The sequence below is a fragment of the Pogoniulus pusillus genome, chromosome 42, assembly GCF_015220805.1.
Source record: "Pogoniulus pusillus isolate bPogPus1 chromosome 42, bPogPus1.pri, whole genome shotgun sequence".
Taxonomy (NCBI): Eukaryota; Metazoa; Chordata; class Aves; order Piciformes; family Lybiidae; genus Pogoniulus; species Pogoniulus pusillus.
This window is the reverse complement of record NC_087305.1, coordinates 3,837,842-3,858,057: the sequence shown is the minus strand read 5'-3', so window position 1 is coordinate 3,858,057 and position 20,216 is coordinate 3,837,842. Positions and strand designations below refer to the sequence as shown.

The window sequence follows — 20,216 nt, the reverse complement described above, 5'->3', positions numbered from 1 at the left end:
GAGACGCCTCCACACAGCCCCGCCAAGCCCAGCCGCCCCAGGGAGCCCATCGGGGGAACAAGCCGCGGCAGCGTCTGGGCATTGCGCGGCGGCCGACCCGTCAGGCAGGTTCCCGCAGCAGCGAGCAGAGCCGGAGAGAGCCACCCGGGGCCGGGCATGTCCCTCTGCCCGCTCACAGGCTGACAGAGCCCTGCCGGCTCTCTCCTTTGCTGCCAAAGCCATGCAGGCAGCCGGGTTGCTGCTGGCCTGGGCGCTGCTGCATCCCGCAGGCACCCAGCAATGCCACCCTGCCAGCCCCGCCGGTGTCCTACGCTTCACCGACACGCACGCCGAGATTCGGGTGCCGGCGCTGCACCGAGTGCCCAGCTCGCTAGATCACCTCTACAAACTTGTCCGACGCTGCCTGGACCTCATTCAGCAGAACCCCCTGCCTACAGGTGAGCCCCGAGATGGGATGGCAGGACCCCACTGTCGTGGGTACCAGGACCTCCAGAGTTGTGCTGTCTGCAATCCCTGTGTCCAGAGCTGCCCTGGGGAGGAGTCTGAACTTCTTCAGGGAGCAGGATGCTGCCTCCATGCCAGTCCCATTGCCCGGGGAGGGCTGGGGGTCTGTGAGGTGGGACCCCTGGGACCTCTTTTACTGGTGCTGTGGTTTCTTTTGCAGAGCTGCTCAGAGCAGCCCTGAACGACCCTGGCTCGGTGCGGACATCACAGGTGAGCAGAGACCTGGTGTGGGGGATCCTATGGGGATGGCACCCAGACGGGACAGGCATCCTGGGCACATGGAGCTGCCCAAGCTGGGCGCAGCGGTGTCAATCAGGCTCTCCTATCACATAGGTGGTGCAGTATGAGCTGGGCTATGTTGTCTGTGCCGTGGTGGCTCTGCTCTTCACCGTGGCCATGCCGGTGGCCGGGATGTGCTTCTGCTACTGCCGGAGCCGCCGACGGTGCGGGGGCCGCCTGCGTGCCCACCGGCGCTCGCTGGGCTGCCGCCGTCACTGCCTGCTGGCCTGCCTGTCCCTCACCTCCCTCATCATCTTGTGAGTCCCCCCCAAGCACCCCATAAACCGACCCCTTCACCCTGAGCCGGGGGAACCGTGTCCTGTGGGGCTGGGAGGCTCTGCCAGGCGGCTCCGTCACCGCCTGCTTGCCCCTGGCAGGATCAGCGTCACCTGCGCCCTCGTCGCCAGCCAGCGGGTGAAGGGGCAGATGGAGCCGGGGCTGGGGGCTGTGCCCACCACGCTGCGCAGGCTGCGGCAGCACATCAACAACGTCCCCCAGGTGGGTCCCCGAGTGGCGTCCCCATCCCTGCCGTGGGGGGTGCAGCCCAACCCCTGCCTGCGCTTCCCTGACGGAGTAGTCTGGGAGGGGAGAGGAGGTGGAGCAGCCACATTAAGGATGTCAATGTGGGGCTTCCTCCCTGCCCGGCACCTCCTGGCCCTGTCTGACCGGCTCCTCTCTCCTGGCAGGGGGTGCAGATGGTGGTGGACCAGTTCGAGGTACCCCGACAGCAGATAATCTCTGACCTGGGAGGTAAGCCACCGCACCGGGCACTGCCCGACGCCATCCCGACCTTCCCCCTGGGCTGAGCTGCTGATGGGGCACCTGATGCCTTGCAGGGCTCAGCCGGAGCGTGGGGATCTCCATCCACACGCAGCTGAAGGCCATGACCTACGCGGCGCTGGCGGATCTGGAGGACAGGGCTGGAGGTACGGCCGAGAGCGGCTCTCCCCGGTGCCGGTGCCGGTGCCGGTGCCGAAGCCCGGCCGGAGAGCCAGGGCAGTTAAGCAAGAGCAGCGTGAACTAGCCCTGGGCTTTCTCTTTAAGACCTACAGACCTCGCTGCACCATTTACAGATTCTCGAGCGGACGGCGCTGGCGCTGGCCTCGGCGCAGGCCGAGCTGGAACCGGCGCTGCGGGAGCGGCGGCGCCGCGTGGTTGAGCTGCTGGACGACCCACGCTGCACCTCCTGTGCCAGCGTCCTGGGCAGGGCGCAGAGCCTGCAGCTGGGCGCTGACTACAGCAAGGTGGGATGAGTGCCCGTCCCCCGCCGTCACCAACGCCCCTCCGGTAGCTGCAGGGCTCATGGGTTGCTTCTTCCACTCCCAAGGTGCCGTCGGTGGAGAAGGTTTTGAAGGCTCTGGCCGGGCTGCCCCGAAGTGACTTTGCAGCGATGATTCGACAGGTTGAGGGGGTGGGGTGTCAGGGGGAAGTGATGGGAGTTCGGTGTCCTGGGACCAGCTGCTCAGCAGCCCCCCCTCCCGCCCCCCTTTTCCTCACAGGGCAACGGCACCTTCAACTCCATCCCGGAGCTGGCTGTGGAGAGGATGGCACAGGTCATTCAGGGTGAGTGGGCACAGGAGGTTAGGCGATAAGTTGGACTCGATGATCCTGGAGGTCTCTTCCAACCTGCTTAATTCTGTCATCCTGTGACACCCTCCATGAGGCAAACCCTAGTGTGGGGACATAGAGTGGGTCACAGGGATCCTCCAGCATGGCCTTGGCCCCACAGACCTGCGGGACGAGATGGCTCAGGTGACCGACAAGGTGCAGTCCATCGCTGACAGCTTCCCTCTCCCCGACTACACCCGGCCCGTCAGCGACGCCCTGGAGAAGGCAGAGGACAGGAGCCAGCCCTACCTGCGGGAGGTGCAGCGCTTCGAGCAGTACAGGTGACAGCGGGAGGCACGACGGGGTGCAGGGGGTGCAGCAGAGATGGGTGCCAGGCCCCACTCTGAGCCCCGGGCTGGCAGCACCAGCTCCGTATCTCGAGGCTGTGCTCTGTCGCTCTTTCCTCCAGGTGGATTGCGGGTACGGTGCTTTGCTCCATCATCCTCCTCATCCTCGCCTGCAACGTGGCAGGGATGGCCCTGGGGGCATACGGACTCTCCAAGAGGGAGGACCCCAGCGACTACGAGTGCCGAGGAGAAGCGGGTGCCAAATTCCTCCTGGTGTAAGCATCCCTGCGGGGGTCACGGGCGGGCTGCTGGCGTCTCACATCCCCCAAGAACAGAGAGGCGAAGCCGAGGGAGGGAGCCCGAGCCGGGCGAGTGAAAAAGCTTTTGAAGCCACCGCCTGCGCCGGCGGGTTTGGGAGAAGCTGCTCCTCCCTGGCAGCTGGCAGCTCCCACAGCCTGGCCCCGCTGCCTGGCACACCCCACTCCCGCGGGCACTTCCCAGGCGGGTTGGCGTGCCCGGGCGCAGGAGGGAGCCGCGGGGCTGCAGCTGGCCAGGCAGGTCCCCACAAGCCTCTCTGCCCGCTCGGGTCTGCAAAGGCACCGCTGACACCTCCCCTCCTTTCAGCGGTGTGGGCTTGGCTTTCCTGTTCTCCTGGCTCCTCATCCTCCTGGTTTTCGCCACCTTCCTGGTTGGGGGCAACATCCAGACGCTGGTTTGCAGGAATTGGGTCAACCAGGAGATTTATAAGGTGGGTGACCACACATCCACCTATCACCCCATAAATCTCTGCTTGTGTGCACCAAAATACCTCCAAACACTCTGTGACCTCCCCCTAAACCCATCTGGAAAAGCCTCATCCCGGACCAGAAGATTAAAGTTTAGGATTGGATCCTTGGATTTGCATCAGCAGCAGGGAATTGCCCTTGTGCTATTAATTCTCTCAAGGTGATGATGCTCCTGCATGCAGGACCCCTGCCCTCTGGTCCCTGGGGATCCCTGGGGTGGGCAACATGTTGGGATGGGGTCAGAAGCAGGGATGGGAGTGGGATCAGAGCTCACCCCACAGCAGTGCACGGGGCTGTCTGCTGCTTTCCCTCTGAAAGAGCCTTGGCTCTGCAGTGGGTTCCTACAAATCAAGGCAAGATTAGCTTTGGCTGCACCTGTGAGGGCAGAGCACCCCCAGAATCATTGCTGGGAATGCCTGTGCCTGATCCTGACCCTCTTTTCTCCCCCATTTGGTTCAGTTCATTGACACCCCTGGGAACCTGCCTCCATCCATGAACCTCAGCCGCCAGCTCAACCTCAGGAGGGACTCCAACCTCAGTGCTGCATACCGGTGGGTGCTGCAGGAGCCCACCTCTGCCCCTAGACACTGGAGGGTCAATCTGGGGTCACACTGCCAGCCTTGCTTTCCCTTCCAGAGAGTGCAAGAGTGGTGCAGGGCTCTGGGAGGTGCTGCAGCTTGACAGGTCCTACGACCTGGATGAGCATCTGAAAACTCCCAAGGTAAGAGCTGGCTGCAGCCACAGCTCCCGGTGCTGCTGAGAGGCTGCACAAGTTTCATTGGGGGTCACAAACTGTGCCAGGGACCCTCCAAGGGCATCCTGACCAACCCCCTGCACTCAGCAGGGACACCTCCAGCTAGGGCAGGCTGCCCAGGGACACATCAAGGCTGACTTGGAATGTCTCCAGGGATGGGTCCTCAACCACCTCTCCTGGCAGCCTGTTCCAGTGTCTCCTCACCCTCCTGTGCAGAACTTCCTCCTGATGTCCAACCCAACTCTGCCCTGCTCCAGTTTCAAACCATTGCCCTTGTCCTGTCCCTTCTGCACAGTCCCTTCCCAGCCTGTCTGGAGATCCCCTGCAGATACTCAAATGCAGCTCTAAGGTCTCCCTGGAGCCTTCTCTTCCTCTCCAGACTGAACACCCTCAACTCCCCCAGCCTGTCCCCACAGCAGAGGTTCTCCACCCCTCTGCTCATCTTCGTGGCCTCCTCTAGAGGCCTCTACACCCCTCCTGTGCTTGGGGCACATAGCTGGACAGAGACTCCACGAGGTCTCTCCAGAGCAGAGCAGAGCAGAGCAGAGGGGCAGGATCCCCTTCTCCATCTCTGCCCACATTGCTTTGGATGCAGCCCAGAAGGTCAAGGGCAGCCTGGGCAAGGCTGGTAAAGGAAGGACCAGGTCATAACACAACCCCTACCAACCCAGCACTGCCAGCTCACCACCAGACCATGTCTCTCAGCACCACATCTCCATCTTCCCTGGAAACCTCTCAGAGGTCCTGTTTGCAGTCCACCTGCCGTGGGCCTTTAACATGCTGCAAAGGAATAAGGTCAGGATGGGTGCTGGCCTGAGCCTGGCAATGGAGCAGGAGCACCACAGTGCCCTGCAGCAGAACTCACCTTGTCCCACCCCTGCCTCCTGCCCAGCTTCTCCCCGGCCAGCACCCCCAGGTCCTCCTCTGCAGGGCTGCTCTCAATCTCATCATCCCCCAGGCTGGACTGATACCAAGGGTTGCCCCAATGCCTGGCTGCCCCTCCCCCCAGCACCCCTCACCTCTGCCCCTCCCAGTACACAGCAGGTCTGCAGAAGCGGCTGGGGGAGTTCTCGGCGCGGCTGGGGGACGTGAGGCTGCTCCGCGGAGAGGGCAGGCAGGACCTGGAGACCTTTGCCCGCAGCGGTGTGGATGAGGTGGACTATGGACGCTACCAGCAGGAGGTGAGGGCAGCAGGCAGGATGTGGCCCAGCCACAGCAAAGCTGGCTGCCAGGGTAGGGGGGTGGGGGGTTGGGCAGCCACCACTTTTCATCTTAATCACAGCACCACACAATCAGTCAGGGTTGGAAGGGAGCATAAGGAGCAGCCAATTCCAACCCTCCCCCCTGACTTGCCCAGGGACACCTCACACTAGAGCAGGCTGCCCACAGCCTCAGCCAGCCTGGCCTTAAGCACCTGCAGGGATGAGGCTTCCACCACCTCCCTGGGCAGCCCCTGCCAGGCTCTCACCACCTTCATGCTGAAGAACTTCCTAACCTCCAGTCTGACTCTCCCCATTCCCAGCTTTGTTCCTTTCCCCCAAGTCCCATCACTCCCTGACAGCCTCAAAAGTCCCTCCCCAGCTTCCTTGTAGGCTCCCTTCAGATACTGCAAGGCCACAATAAGGTCACCTGGGAGCCTTATAGGGTCACAGGATGCTGGGGGCTGGAACGGACCTCTGCCTTCTCCTCTTCCTCCAGATGAAGATCCCTGTGGTGCAGACCAGCCTGCCTGGCTTGGCAAGGAACCTGGAGGGGCTGCAGAAAATGCAGGTGAGCAGTGGGGTGGGCAGTGGTGGTGGTGGTGGGGGCAGTCTGTGTGTCCAGAAGGACAACCTGACCTCGCTGTGCCCCCACAGAGGAACAGCACCGTGGCAGGGAGGCTGGCAGCCGAGGCCAGGGCCCTTTGGCAGCTGCAGAACTCCACAGTGCAGTCGCAGGAGGCTTTGGTGGTGAGTCCATGCCAGGCTGGGGGCTCCTCACTGCTGGCATTTGCCTGGCAGTGTCGCCATGAAAGTGGGGGACAGAGATTTTCAGTTTGCTCTTGTCCCTGTCCTGCAGGCAAGGCTGGGGGAAAGCGTCCAGTTCCTCTCCCGCCTGGCACCACACCTCCAGGTACTTGTGTGGCTTCTTCCAGCTCTCTGAAAGAATAAGCAGTGCCCTGTGGGTCATGCCCACCAGTGCCCCCCCCTCCCAAAAAAAAGCCAGCTCTAGGATGATGGCAGAGCCAGGACAAACAAGACCCAGGGAGGATCAATCTCCTTTAGCGAGGAGATTTGCTGCTGCAGGTCAGAAATGCTTCTGTGGCACTGGGAGCATTTCAGCATCCCTTGGCAGAGCTGTCAGAGAATGGGTTGGGTTGGAAGGGACCTTTAAAATCATCCAGTGCCAACCTCTTGCTGTGGGCAGGGACACCTCCCATCAGCCTGGGTTGCTTGAGGTCTCATCCAGCCTGGCCTTGAACACCTCCAGGGAGGTCGTGGAGCACAGAAGCACCCAATGTGATCAAAGATCAAAGATCACATTGGGTGCTTCTGTGCTCCACGACCTCCCTGGGCAACCTGTGCCAGAGTCTCCCTCACCCTCCCAAGCACTTCCTCCCCACTCTCAATCCCTTCTCTCCCAACTCAAAACCATTGCCTCTCAACCTCCCCTCCTTGGGCAATCTGTGCCAGTGTCTCCCTACCCTCATCCTCAACGATTTCATCCTCATCTTCACTCTCCCCTCTCCCAGCTCAAAGCCATCATCCCTCACCCTGTAGCAACAGAATGTCCCTCAGTGCCTCATCTCACCCACTCCCTGCGTGGGAGCTGCTCCCTTGGGGTGGGGGTGGGGCAGGTTCCCCTTTCCCTGCTTTCCAGCAAGCAGATTCAATGTGAAGCTTGGCATGTGCCCTGCTGCTGCCATCCCTGGGGCACTCATCCTGCTGCTCAGTGCTCTGAGGATGCTCTGCCCACCCTGTGCCTCCCCAGGAGCGGGTGAGGATGACTCTGGCCACCACAGCCTCAGTGGAAGCTCGGCTGCCTGTGCAAGCCCAGCAGATCCTCCGACAGGTGAGCTGGGTTGAGGTTAACCCTTGAGGGGGGGCTACAGAGTCCTCACGGCCGGAAAGAAAGGGCACAGATCGCTGCCAGAGGGGAAGGGGCACCTGAAGGCTTTGTTTCCAAGGCTGACATTAGCCCAGGGCTGGTTGGGGCTGGGCTGGAGCAGCAGGTGGGAAGCACAGCTCCTTCCCTCCATGCTGCCTTCCCTCTGCCCAGGAGCTTGGCTGCTTCACCAGGAAGGAGCTGCGCTACTTCACACAGTACCTCAGCTGGGTCGGGCAGACGGTAGGTGCCCACCTTGCCAGCAGGGCCATTCTTCGGGGCTGGCAGCCCCCCCCCCCAGTGGATGCTGAGTGCAAGCCCTGAGCTGAGGTGGCAAAACGCAGCCTCGGCATCCCCCAGACGCGTTTGTGTGTCTTATGTCTTGCCTGTGCTTGCCCGCGGCAGCTGAGGGAGGATGTGGCTTCGTGCCAGCCGCTGGCCACGGCTCTGGATAACGGGAGGGTGATCCTGTGCGACCGCATCGCCGAGCCCTGGGTAAGGAGAGCCTGTAGTAGCTCTCTAGGAGCTGAAGGGGGCCAAGGAGAAGGCTGTGAGGGACTCTTGACAAGGTCTTGGAACTACAGGCTGAGGGGCAATGGGTTGAAGCTGGAAGAGGGGAGATTTAAACCCTCTGTATCTTTCCAGTGAGGGTGGTGAAACACTGCAGCAGGTTGCTCAGGAAGGTTATGGATGCTCCCTCCAAGGGGTTCAAGACTAGGTTGGATGAGGCCTTGAGTGACCTGTTCTAGTGGGAGCTGTCCCTGCCTATGGAGGGGGGGTCGGAACTGGCTGAGCTTTGAGCTCCTTTCCAACCTAAACCATTCCATGATCCTATCCTCAGCCCTCTGCGGGGGTCCAGCAGGGACCTAAGTGGTGTAGCATCCCTCTGCCAAGCAGCAGCCAGGGCCAGCAGTGCCTTCCACTAGGGCAAGGCACTGCTCAGTTTGGGGCACTGCAATGACAGAGAGATGTGGAGCTGCTGGAGCAGGTCCAGAGGAGAGCAATGAAGCTGGGAAAGGGCCTGGGGAATAAATCTGATGAGGAGCAACTGAGGGAGCTGGGGATGGGTAGTGTGAGGAAGAGGAGGCTGAGGGCAGACTTCACTGCTGTCTACAGCTACCTGGAGGGACATTGTGGAGAGGCTGCTGCTGGGCTCTGCTCACAGGTGATTGGAGACAGAACAAGGGGGAATGGCCTCAGGCTGGGGCTGGGGAGGTTTAGATTGGACATTAGGAAAAGGTTTTCATGGAGAGAGTGGTCAGGGACTGGAATGAGCTGCCCAGGGAGGTGCTGGAGACTCCAACCCTGGATGGAGGTTTGGATGTGGTGCTTGGGGATATGAATCTTGTAGAGTAGGGTTCTAGGTTGGACTTTGTGCTCCTGAGAGGCTTTGCCAGCCTGGATGTGTCTGTGACTGTGAAGGCTACTGAGGCTCCCCAGACTTCTCCACAGGCTGGGGGCTGCCTCTCCCTGTGCAGCTCAGAGAGGACTTGAGGTAGTCTACAGTTACCTGCAGGAAGGCTATAGCCAGGTGGGGTTGGGCTCTGCTGCCAGGCTGTCAGGGATAGAACAAGGGGACACAGCCTCAAGTTGTGGCAGGGCAGGTTGAGGCTGGATGTTAGGAGGAAGTTGTTGGCAGAGAGAGTGATTGGCACTGGAATGGGCTGCCCAGGGAGGTGGTGCAGTGCCCATGGCTGGAGGTGTTGCAGCCAAGGCTGGCTGGGGCACTGAGTGCCATGGTCTGGTTGGTTGGGCAGGGCTGGGTGCTAGGTTGGGCTGGCTGAGCTTGGAGCTCTTTTCCAACCTGCCTGGTTCTATGATTCTATGACTCCTGTGCTCTCTCCTTGCAGAATGCTTTCTGGTTCAGCCTGGGATGCTGCACCTTCTTCCTCATCCCCAGCATCATCTTCGCTGTCAGGCTCACCAAACACTTCCGCCCCATCCGTAATCGGCTCATGTAAGCGGTGGGCACAGGGTGGGAGGAGGAGGAGGAGGAGAGGAGGGAAATGTGGGCTCCTTCTTGATCCCCTGAAGTTTTCTCTTTCTGCAGCTCCACAGGCTCAGAGGAGACCTGCCCCTTCCACATCCCCCGGGTGACAGCACTCAAGCTCTAGGACGGGAGCCAGCTGGATGTGGCAGCGCTTCCTGCGCCCCAGGAGCTCCTGCCCAACTCATCCCCAAGCACTGCAGGACTGCAGGTCCCTTTGACATCTCTTCCTCCATGTCCTTCAGGATCTGAGTGCAGAGCACAGGTTTCCACTGCTCTCAGGGGCTTGAGGCCTCTCTAACATCTCTTTGACAGTGTACTTTGGGGTCTGAGCATCCTTCCCAGGCTTGGGGCACTCACCTCCATGCTCGGCAGGGTTCTGGGTCTGGGCACCCATCAGGGACGCTGCCAGAGCCTAACTGATCCATGGCACAGGGGAAGGATCCCCACAGCTCTCACTACCCACCAGTGTACCCCTCACAGACCTCACAGGGAAGGACCTGTGGGGGTCCTTACCCCACTACTCAATGATGCTTCCCCATGCCTGGGACCCCCCTGGGGCAGTGGGTTCATTAAAGCCCTCTCCAGCCAAACCCATCACTGCCTGCTTTGTTTTGCTGCTGCCCTCCCTTCAGTTTTCCACAGGGACCCTCTCTGCCCCTGGGAGGTGGGCAACAGGGACATAGAATCATAGCATGGTTTAGGTTGGAAGAGAGCTCAAAGCTCAGCCAGTTCCAACCCTCTGCCATAGGCAGGGACAGCTCCCACTAGAACAGGTTGCTCAAGGCCTCATCCAACCTGGTGCTGAGCATCTCCAGGGAGGTTGTGGAGCACAGAAGCACCCAATGTGATCAAAGATCAAAGATCACATTGGGTGCTTCTGTGCTCCACAACCTCCCTGGGCAACCTGTGCCAGGGTCTCACGACCCTCACTGCAAACAACTTCTTCCTAACAGACAGCTTAAATCTCCCCTCTGCCAATTCAAACCCATTCCTCCTCCTCCTGTCAATCCAAGAACTGTCAAGAGTCCCTCCCCAGCCCTCCTGGAGCCCCCTTCAGATCCTGCAAGGCTGCTCCAAGGTCTCCTCAAAGCCTTCTCCTCTCCAGGCTGCACAGCCCCAACTCTCTCAGCCTGTGCTCAGAGCAGAGCTGCTGCAGCCCTCTCAGCATCTTGGTGGCCTCCTCTGGGCTGGCTCCAACACTTCCATGCCCTGCTTGTGCTGGGGGCTGCAGAGCTGCACCCAGGACTGCAGGTGGGGTCTGAGGAGAGCAGAGCCAAGGGGCAGAATCCCCTCCCTTGCCCTGTGCCCACACTGCTCTGGCTGCACCCAGCACAGGGTTGTGTCTGGGCTGCACTCACACTGCAGGCTCCTGTGGAGCTTTTCACCAGCCCAGACCCCCAGGTCCTGTTCCTCAGGGCTGCTCTCAGCCATTCCCCACCCAGCCTGGAGCTGTGCTTGGTACTGCACCCACTCAGGTGCAGGACCTTACACTTGACCTTGTTGAATGTCATGAGGTTGGCCTGGGCACAGCTCTCCAGCCTGTCCAGCTCCCTCTGGATGGATTCCTGCCCTCTAGCAAGTCGAATGTGCCACACAGCTTGGTGCCATCTGCAGACCTGCTGAGGCTGCACTGATTGCTCTGCCCATGTCTCTGGCAAAGATGTTCCACAGCTCTGGTGCCAGCTATGACCCCTGAGGGAGCCACTTGGCACTGGTCTCCAGGTAGACATTGTGCCCTCGACCACCACACTCTCTGTGCCACTGTCCAGCCACCTCCTTATTCAGCAACACAACCCTGGCTGTTAATTAGAGCTTAATTAGAGGTGGGCTCAGAGCTGTGGATTAAGGAGATAACACCGAAGGCAATTTCTGGCTCTTCCCACCCCACTCCCCATTCCCAGGGAATCCCAGGCAGGGCCTTGGACCCTCAGTGGTGTCCTGAGGTGCAAAACCTGCTGCCCATTCATGCCTTTCACCCTCTGCTTTCAGAACACTTTGACCAACCAGCAAATTTATAACCAGAGCTCTGTGCTGCAGAGCTCAGCTCAGCCCCTTCTAAGTGAACGAGGATTTCCCAGCAGCTGCCTCACTGAAATCCTCTCTGCCTGCCTGCCAAGAGGGAGCTGCCCCATTTTTAATGCATTATTAAAAGGCAGTTGCTGCCCACAGGCAGCAGTAATGGGCAAACCACCTGCTCCATGCATTATTTAGCCTGCGGCTGCCTAGAGCCGCCCTGGCTTTGCGCAGCGCCTGCAGGGGTCAGCACCGCGAAGGCTTCTTGCAGCAGGCACTTGGGGAGCCGAAGCTCAAAGAAAGGTTTCTAAGAGAATCCCCCCCTCGGGCCTGGGGATGTCTTCAGCCCATCTGGAAAGCTGCAGGAATGAGCTTTACAAAGGGAGGGTTTGTGGTTAGGGGGAGGGAGGGGGTGGGGAGGAGCAGGGATGCGGAGGAGCAGCGGCGCTGGGATTCAATCGGGAAACGCAGCCTTGAGCCTTCTGCTTCCCCCTGGGCTTGTTTGGAAGGCTGAGAGCTGTCAAACGCTGAGGAAGGAAAGGAAAAAGTCTGCCTCGTTTTCGTTCGAAGTCCTTCTCGACAGGAGTAGAACATTTCAAATGCAGTAACTGCCCACAGCGTGGTGCAGAGGAGCCAAGGGATGAGCTGCTTTAAAAGGTAACTGACAGCAGCAACATCCTTCTGGTTGAGCAATCATAGAACCAAGCAGGTTGGAAGAGAGCTCCAAGCTCAGCCAGCCCAACCTAGCACCCAGCCCTGCCCAACCAACCAGACCATGGCACTCAGTGCCCCAGCCAGGCTTGGCTGCAACACCTCCAGCCATGGGCACTGCACCACCTCCCTGGGCAGCCCATTCCAGTGCCAATCACTCTCTCTGACAACAACTTCCTCCTCACCTCCAGCCTCAACCTGCCCTGACACAGCTTCAGCCTCTGGCCCCTTCTGCTGCTGGCTGCCTGGCAGCAGAGCCCAACCCCACCTGGCTACAGCCTCCCTGCAGGCAGCTGCAGGCAGCAATGAGCTCTGCCCTGAGCCTCCTCTGCTGCAGGCTGCACCCCCCCAGCTCCCTCAGCCTCTCCTCACAGGGCTGTGCTCCAGGCCCCTTCCCAGCCTTGCTGCCCTGCTCTGGGCACCTTCCAGCACCTCAACATCTCTCTGCAATGGAGGAGCCCAGAACTGGACACAGCACTGCAGGGGTGGCCTGAGCAGTGCTGAGCACAGGGGCAGAAGCAGCTCCCTTGTCCTGCTGGCCACACTGCTCCTGAGCCAGCCCAGGCTGCCATTGGCTCTGCTGCCCACCTGGGCACTGCTGCCTCCTCTGCAGCTCCTCTCTGCCAGCACCCCCAGGGCCCTCTCTGCCTGGTTGCTCTCAGCCACTCTGTGCCCAGTCTGTAGCACTGCTTGGGGTTGTTGTGGCCAAAGTGCAGTGACCTGCAAAACAAACCTGCAGAGTGCTGCAGTAGACTGATTGCAGTGCTGGGTGCAGGCAGGATGACTCCATCAATCCTGCACCCCCCATGCTGGCACAAGCCACAGCTCACATTACAAGAGCAGAGATATCCATGATAAGAGGTAGGGTGACTACAATTATTTCTTAGGGTTCATTAACAGAGATATTTTCCCATCCTCCCCCTCCAGTTCCATCCCCCTCCAATGGTCTTGCTTATCTGACATGAAGGCCAACAGTCTTCCTCACAGGGTTCTTTCATCTTTGGTCAGCAGCCCTCTCTTTATTGTTGCTGTCAGGATATCTCTGCTTCTCCTTTATCTCCTTCCTGCTTTCTTTGGTCACTGCAGGCCTGGGCCTTCACAAGATTACATATCACAAACCTTCATCTTGTAGCTGCAGTGGTTGCTGTTAGGTTTGTGTATTATCAGTATGGCACAGAATAGAACCAAGCAGGCTGGAAGAGAGCTCCAAGCTCACCCAGCCCAACCTAGCACCCAGCCCTGCCCAACCAACCAGACCATGGCACTCAGTGCCCCAGCCAGGCTTGGCTGCAACACCTCCAGCCATGGGCACTGCACCACCTCCCTGGGCAGCCCATTCCAATGCCAATCACTCTCTCTGACAACAACACTTCCCCCCATCCCCACCACCTTTTTCACCCCTTCCTCCCCCTGCACACCTTTCTCACCCCCACACTTTCCTCCCCTCTTCCTCCCCCTGCACCCCTTCCTCACCCCCACACTTTCCTCCCCCCTTCCTTCCCCTGCACACCTTCCTCAACCCTTCCTCCTCCTGCACACCTTCCTCACCCCTTCCTCCTCCTGCACATCTTCCTCACCCCCACACTCTCCTCACCCCTTCCTTACCCCCACACTTTCCTCCTCCCTTCCTCCCCCTGCACATCTTCCTCACCCCCACACTCTCCTCACCCTTTCCTTACCCCCACACTCTCCCCTCCCCTTCCTCCCCCTGCACCCTTTCCTCATCCTTTCCTCATCCCTTCCTCCCCCTGCACCCCTTCCTCCTCCCCCACACCTTCCTCACGCTCTACCTCCTGACCCCTGGAGGGGTCCATAGTTCACACGGACACGAATCACTGCCCCACAGGGCTGGAGGGCAGCAGCACTCACTGTCAGCTGGCTCCTTGCTGGGCTGGCTCCTCGGTGTCTCCAGAGGCTGTGCTCAGCCCAGGTGCAGCTCCCCCACCCCCCCCCCCCCCCCCCCACCTATTTCAAGGCACAAATCCCTCCTCTCTATTCCCAGAACTGAGGAGAAAGACAGGAAAAGCATTCCCAGGCACTTGTGCCAGCATCAGCCTATTCTGGGGGAGTTAAAACAGTACCCAGGCCTTGCCATTGTGATTTCATTTCCCTTTCTTTTTGTTTTCTTTCCCCATTTCTCAACCTCTCTTTCCCTTCCCCCCCCACCCCCAACCCCAGAGAAAGGTTCCACAACCTCCTCCATCTGCTTTCCTCATCACCCCTCTCAACACAGCTCAGCAAGCCAAGATCCAAACCAGCTGCCACCAAAAGTTGCTCACAACTTCATTCCCAGATCCCCTCCAAATGTTCCTTTCCAAGCTCCTGCTGCACAGTGCAGCTCCAGCAGTTAGTGTGGGAGCAACCAGACCCCAACTCTCAGCTTCCTTTCATTCCATCTCAGCTGAGTTGCTGCAATTAAACTTTCCTCTTGTTTCTGGTTGGTTTTTCATCCTGTTAAGCAGCAGCTGACCTAAAGAATCCTGAGCTGACCAAGCCAAGCTCCCAAAACAGGCTGAGCTTTGTCAGGATCCAAGCCCCAAGAGGCTTTGTTCCAGGCTTCCTTCACTTATTATTTGTTCTTTGCTTGACAGACTGCTTGGATCATTCCTAACACAACATATTTTGGGCTCCACAGATGTTTCAGGCCAAAATAGAGACAATAAAACCTGGAGGGAGGGGGGAAAAAAGCAGCCAGGTTGTATTCTTAGTGCTATTGAATGCTGCAGGTGAGGCTCTGCCTGCAGGAAGCCTCCTTGCATTGAGCCTGGTGTGAATGATTTGTCCTCTCCCCATCCTCCCCCCCCTCAGCTTGGGATAAACAAGCAGGTCCTGACCTGCTGCTGTAAATGCAGAACTCATTTCCTCTGCTTTCTGTGCTTGGATCATTATTTTCTCTGCAGCTTCCCTCTGGGCTTTCTGGGAAAGGCACTGAAAAAACAAGGCAGGGGCTAAGGTCGGCAGAGCTGCTGGGAAAAGGGCACTTGGGAGGCAGGTAGCTGAAAAGCAGAGGAGGCTTCAGGGATAGCTGTGGGGAGAGGTGAAGAAAAACCTCTTTGCTCACTGTGATCTGCCCCTTTGCTCTGCAGGAGGCTTCAGGGATAGCTGTAGGGAGAGGTGAAGAAAAACCTCTTTGCCCACTGTGATCTGCCCCTTTGCTCTGCAGGAGGCTTCAGGGATAGCTGTGGGGAGAGAAGAAAATCCTCTTTGCCCACTGTGATCTGCACCTTTGCTCTGCAGGAGGCTTCAGGGATAGCTGTAGGGAGAGGTGAAGAAAAACCTCTTTGCCCACTGTGATCTGCTCTGCACTGCTCTGCTGAGACCTCACCAGCAGTGCTGCCTCCAGTTCTGGTGCCCTCAGCATAAGAAGGACCTGGAGCTGCTGGAGAGGGTTCAGAGTGACCAGAAGGCTGGAGAACCTTCCTATGGGGACAGGCTGGGAGGGCTGGGGCTGGAGAGAGTCCTTAGAGCAGCCTTCCAGTACCTGAAAGGGCAAAGAGGGAAACTGGGGAGGGTCTTTTAACAAGGGCTGGGAGCACCAGGGTGAGAGTCAATGGCTTTGAGCTGGGAAAGGGAAGATTGAGAGTGGAGATGAGGGAGAAATTGTTGAGAGTGAGGGTGGGAAGACACTGGCACAGGCTGCCCAGGGAGGCTGGGGATGTCCTCTCCCTGGAGGTGTTTTCAAGGTCAGGTTGCATGACCTTGTGCAGCCTGGGCTGGTGGGAGGTGTCCCTTTCTTTCTCATAGAAATATGAGGACTCTCAGCTGCCTCCAAGCTCCAGCTAAGACCCAGCTGCCCTTCCTGGATGATCCCAAGCATTGCTTATTGACTCCAGCATGCAGCACTGAAGCTAACACCAGCGCTGCTCCACCGCTTGCATCCGCTCTGCTCGGTGCTGAGGTAACCATGGAGATGCCTCCGGAGAGCATCGTGCCCATGACAACTCTGCAGGAGCATCCTGAGCCTCTCCAGAGCAGCTTTGGCTCTCCCCAGGCTCTTCCTGGCTCCAGACAGTGATTATTGACTTGTTCTTGCTCCCACGCAGACAGTGGTGAAGCTTTCCCCCATCAGCAGCAATGAGGGAGGCAGAGGATGGAACAGATAGGATCATGGATTTGTTTTGCCTGGAGGAGACCTTTAAGATGATCAAATCCAACCATTCTCTGAGTCTGCCAAGGCTGGGGCTAAACCCTGGCCCTCAGCTCCACATCTCTTGTGGCTTTGAGAAAACTCCAGGGGTGAGGATTCCACCAACTCCTGGGGAGCCTGTTCAGGGCTTGGCAACCCTCTCAGGGAAGAGGTTTCCCCTAATGTCCAGGCTAAACCTCCCCTGGGGCAACCTGAGGCCATTTGCAGGCCCCTCCCCAGCCTTGCTGCCCTTCTCTGGGCACCTTCCAGCACCTCAGCAGCTCTCTGCAATGGAGGAGCCCAGAACTGGACACAGCACTCAAGGTACTCTTGCCCTTTTCTGGACCTGCTCCAGCACCTCAATGCCCTTCTTGGTGTGAGGAGCCCAAACCTGACCCCAGCACTTAAGCTGTGCTCTCCTCAGTGCCCAGTTCAGGGGCACAATCCCTGCCCTGCTCCTGCTGCCCACACCATTGCTGCTCCAGGTCAGGCTGCTGCTGCCTTTCTTGCCCATCTGGGCAGCCCTTGGCTCATCTCCAGCTGCTGCCAACCAGCACCTCCAGGCCCTTTCCCACTTGGCACTTGCCAGCCACTCTACCCCCAGCCTGCAGCATCACATGGAGCAGATTTGGTTTCTGTTGCCTGGCAGCTTGGCAGATGTCTCTCTGGTCTTGCAATGCCAGCCTGATCCTCAGCACAAGCTTCACAAAGAGCCTTCAATTTGTTGCTTTAGGAGAAAGAAAAGCTTTGGACTAAATCATGCCTGGTCTTGGGTCAACATCCCAGCTGGAAGATGCTCCCAAAGGGATGGGAAGGTGCACACCACTTGGCAAACTGTTCCAACAGCCCAAAAACCCCTCAGTGGCTAAAGATCCCACCTTGGACACACCTTTCCCAAGCCCACTTCAGCTTTGCCCAGGGGCAAAAAAAGGGATGAAATTCCTCAAAATCAGCCCTGGTCCTAACAACTCTTTATAGAGAGGGAGAAGGATAAAATTGGAGGGGGAACATCCTCACCAGCTCAGCTAAGAGGATTTGCACCACTGTTATGTGAGCCACTGGAGTTTAATCATCTCATCCTCACCCAGCACATGGGTTGGAAACCAGGTCACAGAGCTGCAAAACCTTGGTTTGTTCCCATGGGAATAAGCAAGATGAAGACCTGGACCAAAAGGAAACCATTTCCCTGAGAGACATCACAGGATCAGTGAGGGTTGGAAGGGACCACAAGGAGCAGCCAGTCCCAACCCCCCCTGCCATGCCCAGGGACACCCTACCCTAGAGCAGGCTGCCCACAGCCTCAGCCAGCCTGGCCTTAAACACCTCCAGGGATGGCAGCTCCCTGGGCAGCCCATTCCAATGCCAACCACTCTCTCTGGGAAGAGACAACCAGGAATGGCCAAGCAGGAATGGCCAAGCAGCCCTAGGGCCTGTGATGTTATCCTTCCACCCCTCACACCTCCCAGAGAAGCTCCTCTGGTGGGGCACAGCATCTCCATGTGTCAGCAGGACACAGCAGGGATATTGGCACCGTCCCTGGATCTCTGGGCACAGAGCAGCTCCCTGAAACAGGATCTGAGCTTGGCACGGGTGCCTGGGTGCAGGAAGGATGAAACTGGGAGTGCCCTCCCCCAGCCTGGGTGTGCCCTGGGTTATTTTGAAGAGGGTGACCTCAACGCAGCCCTTTTAAAGGTGACCTCAGTGTAGCCCCTTGATGTCACAGCTTAGTGCTCTGCCTCTGATCCCTGCAAGCCTTCCGAGGTGGGGGGAGGAGAGGCTTGGTGGAGGGGGGGGATTGCCAGTTAAAAATAACCAGGAGTGAGGCAAAGGAAAGCCTCTGGGTGACTCACGTCTCACAAACTCTGCTCTGAGGAAAAGAAAACACAGAAATTTCAGCACCTCCTTTTTTTTCTCCTGCCAGGAAGCCAACCGGTGGCGATTGCACCCCTCGGGGGAGGGTTTGCAGCAAGCTGGCTCAAGGTGGGGGAAGTGTTTGTGCCTCCCTCGCTGCTGGAGGAGCTGCGTCGTGGTGGTGATGCTGAGGGCTTCAAACAAGCTCAGCCAGCTGGCCAAAAAACCCAACACAATCCCCCCCCCATGAGATCTGTGGATAAGAAAGGACTAAACAAGCTCTGTCTGAGCAGGGTTCCAGCTCTTTCCCTCTCTCATGCTCCCAGACACAGCAGGGAATTGTTCAGCCTGGAGCCTCCAACCCAGCCTGTTCCCCAGTGGCTGGTGCCAAGGCACTGGGATGAGTTGTTTTGGACTCAAAAGGCTGAGCTGGAAGCAAATGGGACAGCAAACATCTTCCTCAGGGCATGGATTGCTCCTCCTCCTCCCTCTATTCAAAGCACTTTTTGCTCCCCCTCCCTCTATTCTGAGCACCAGGTCTGGAGGGGGGGGAGGTTGTTGTTATTATTTCCAGTGAGGGTGGTGAGATCCTGGCACAGGTTGAGGCTGGTGAGACCCTGGCACAGGTTGCCCAGGGAGGTTGTGGAGCACAGAAGCACCCAATGTGATCTTTGATCACATTGGGTGCTTCTGTGCTCCACAACGTCCCTGGAGGTGTTCAGGATCAGGCTGGATGAGCAGTGTGAGCTAGTGGAGGTGTCCCTCTTTGCTTCAAGAGTGGCACAGGTTGCCCAGGGAGGTAGTGGAGTCCTTTGCTGCAAGAGTGGTCAGAGATTGGCACAGGTTGCCCAGGGAGGTAGTGGAGTCCTTTGCTGCAAGAGTGGTCAGAGATTGGCACAGGTTGCCCAGGGAGGTAGTGGAGTCCTTCTTTGCTGCAAGAGTGGTCAGGGATTGGCACAGGTTGCCCAGGAAGGTAGTGGAGTCCTTCTTTGCTGCTAGAGTGGTCAGAGATTGGCACAGGTTGCCCAGGGAGGTAGTGGAGTCCCTCTTTGCTGCTAGAGTGGTCAGAGATTGGCACAGGTTGCCCAGGGAGGCAGTGGAGTCCTTTGCTGCAAGAGTGGTCAAAGATTGGCACAGGTTGCCCAGGAAGGTAGTGGAGTCCCTCTTTGCTGCAAGAGTGGTCAGGGATTGGCACAGGTTGCCCAGGGAGGTAGTGGAGTCTTTCTTTGCTGCAAGAGTGGTCAGGGATTGGCACAGGTTGTGATCTTTGATCCCATTCTGTGCTTCTGTGCTCCACAACCTCCCTGGAGGTGTTCAAGGCCAGGTTGGATGAAGCCTTTAGCAGCCTGTGCTGGTGGGAGGTGTCCCTCTTTGCTGCTAGGGATTGGCACAGGCTGCCCAGGGAGGTAGTAGAGTCCTCATCCCTGGAGGTGGCTGAGGAACCTGTGGCCATGGCACTTGGGGCCTTGGTGTTGGACTGAAGGATCTTGGAGAGCTTTCCCAGCCCAAACAGTTCTGTGATTCTCTGATCTCTGCAGCTTTTAAACCCCTCCAGGAGTGGAGGTTCCACTCCCTCCCCAGGGAGCCTGTAGCAATGTTAGAGAAGCCTTCTGGTGAAGAATACCCAACCTAAGCCTTCCCTGGTGCAAGCTTCTCTTGCAGGGATGCAGTGCATGGTCAGGAAGGCTTCAGCTGATGGGCAGGGAAGGCTGCATCCATAAGGAGCTTATTGTGTCCTGCCTGGAACAGCAGGTAGCAACCCCAGCAAGGGGTTATGGCAACCCTAATCAGATTGGAGCATCTGGATGAAAGCTCAGAACCTTCTAGAGGCAGCTGCCTGAGAGTGAAGGGAGGAATGCAGCCTCCAGGGCTCGATAGCTCAGTTGCTGCCCCCACAGAAGAGAAATTCCTGTTAGATCTATCTGGTTCCTCTGCTTCCTGAGGGATTGAGCTTTGCCTTTGCCACACGACAGCAAAAAGCCTTCCCCTTCCCTGCTGCTTCATCCTCCCAGAGCTGCCTTGCAGGATCCCGTGCGGATGAGTCACAGCTGCCCCTAGATGGAGTCACAAAGAGGCAGCGCTGGGGAGAATCTCTGCCCGGGGTGTGTGTGGGGACACTCAGAGCCTCCTCCCCAGCATCCCAGCTGCAGTCAGTCTCATTCAGCAGGGCACTCACAAACCGATTCACTTTTTCCATGCCAGCTTTGCAGCAGGAGAGGGCATC

At 58.4% G+C, this 20,216-nt stretch overlaps 1 protein-coding gene across 1 annotated transcript; it reads left to right on the top strand.

The window, feature by feature from the left end:
• The first annotated feature begins 220 nt into the window (after nt 1-220).
• PROM2 (prominin 2) lies at nt 221-9,881 on the top strand. Its single transcript, XM_064175718.1, has 23 exons — nt 221-437; nt 665-714; nt 838-1,040; nt 1,161-1,281; nt 1,470-1,533; nt 1,620-1,709; nt 1,828-2,027; nt 2,111-2,185; nt 2,283-2,346; nt 2,513-2,672; nt 2,801-2,953; nt 3,303-3,426; nt 3,923-4,014; nt 4,100-4,184; nt 5,252-5,398; nt 5,916-5,987; nt 6,074-6,166; nt 6,276-6,329; nt 7,188-7,268; nt 7,476-7,544; nt 7,707-7,796; nt 9,152-9,258; nt 9,352-9,881. Exons 1-23 carry the CDS (start codon nt 221-223, stop codon nt 9,413-9,415), a joined length of 2,475 nt encoding a protein of 824 aa, XP_064031788.1. The 3' UTR covers nt 9,416-9,881.
• Nucleotides 9,882-20,216: the final 10,335 nt, after the last annotated feature.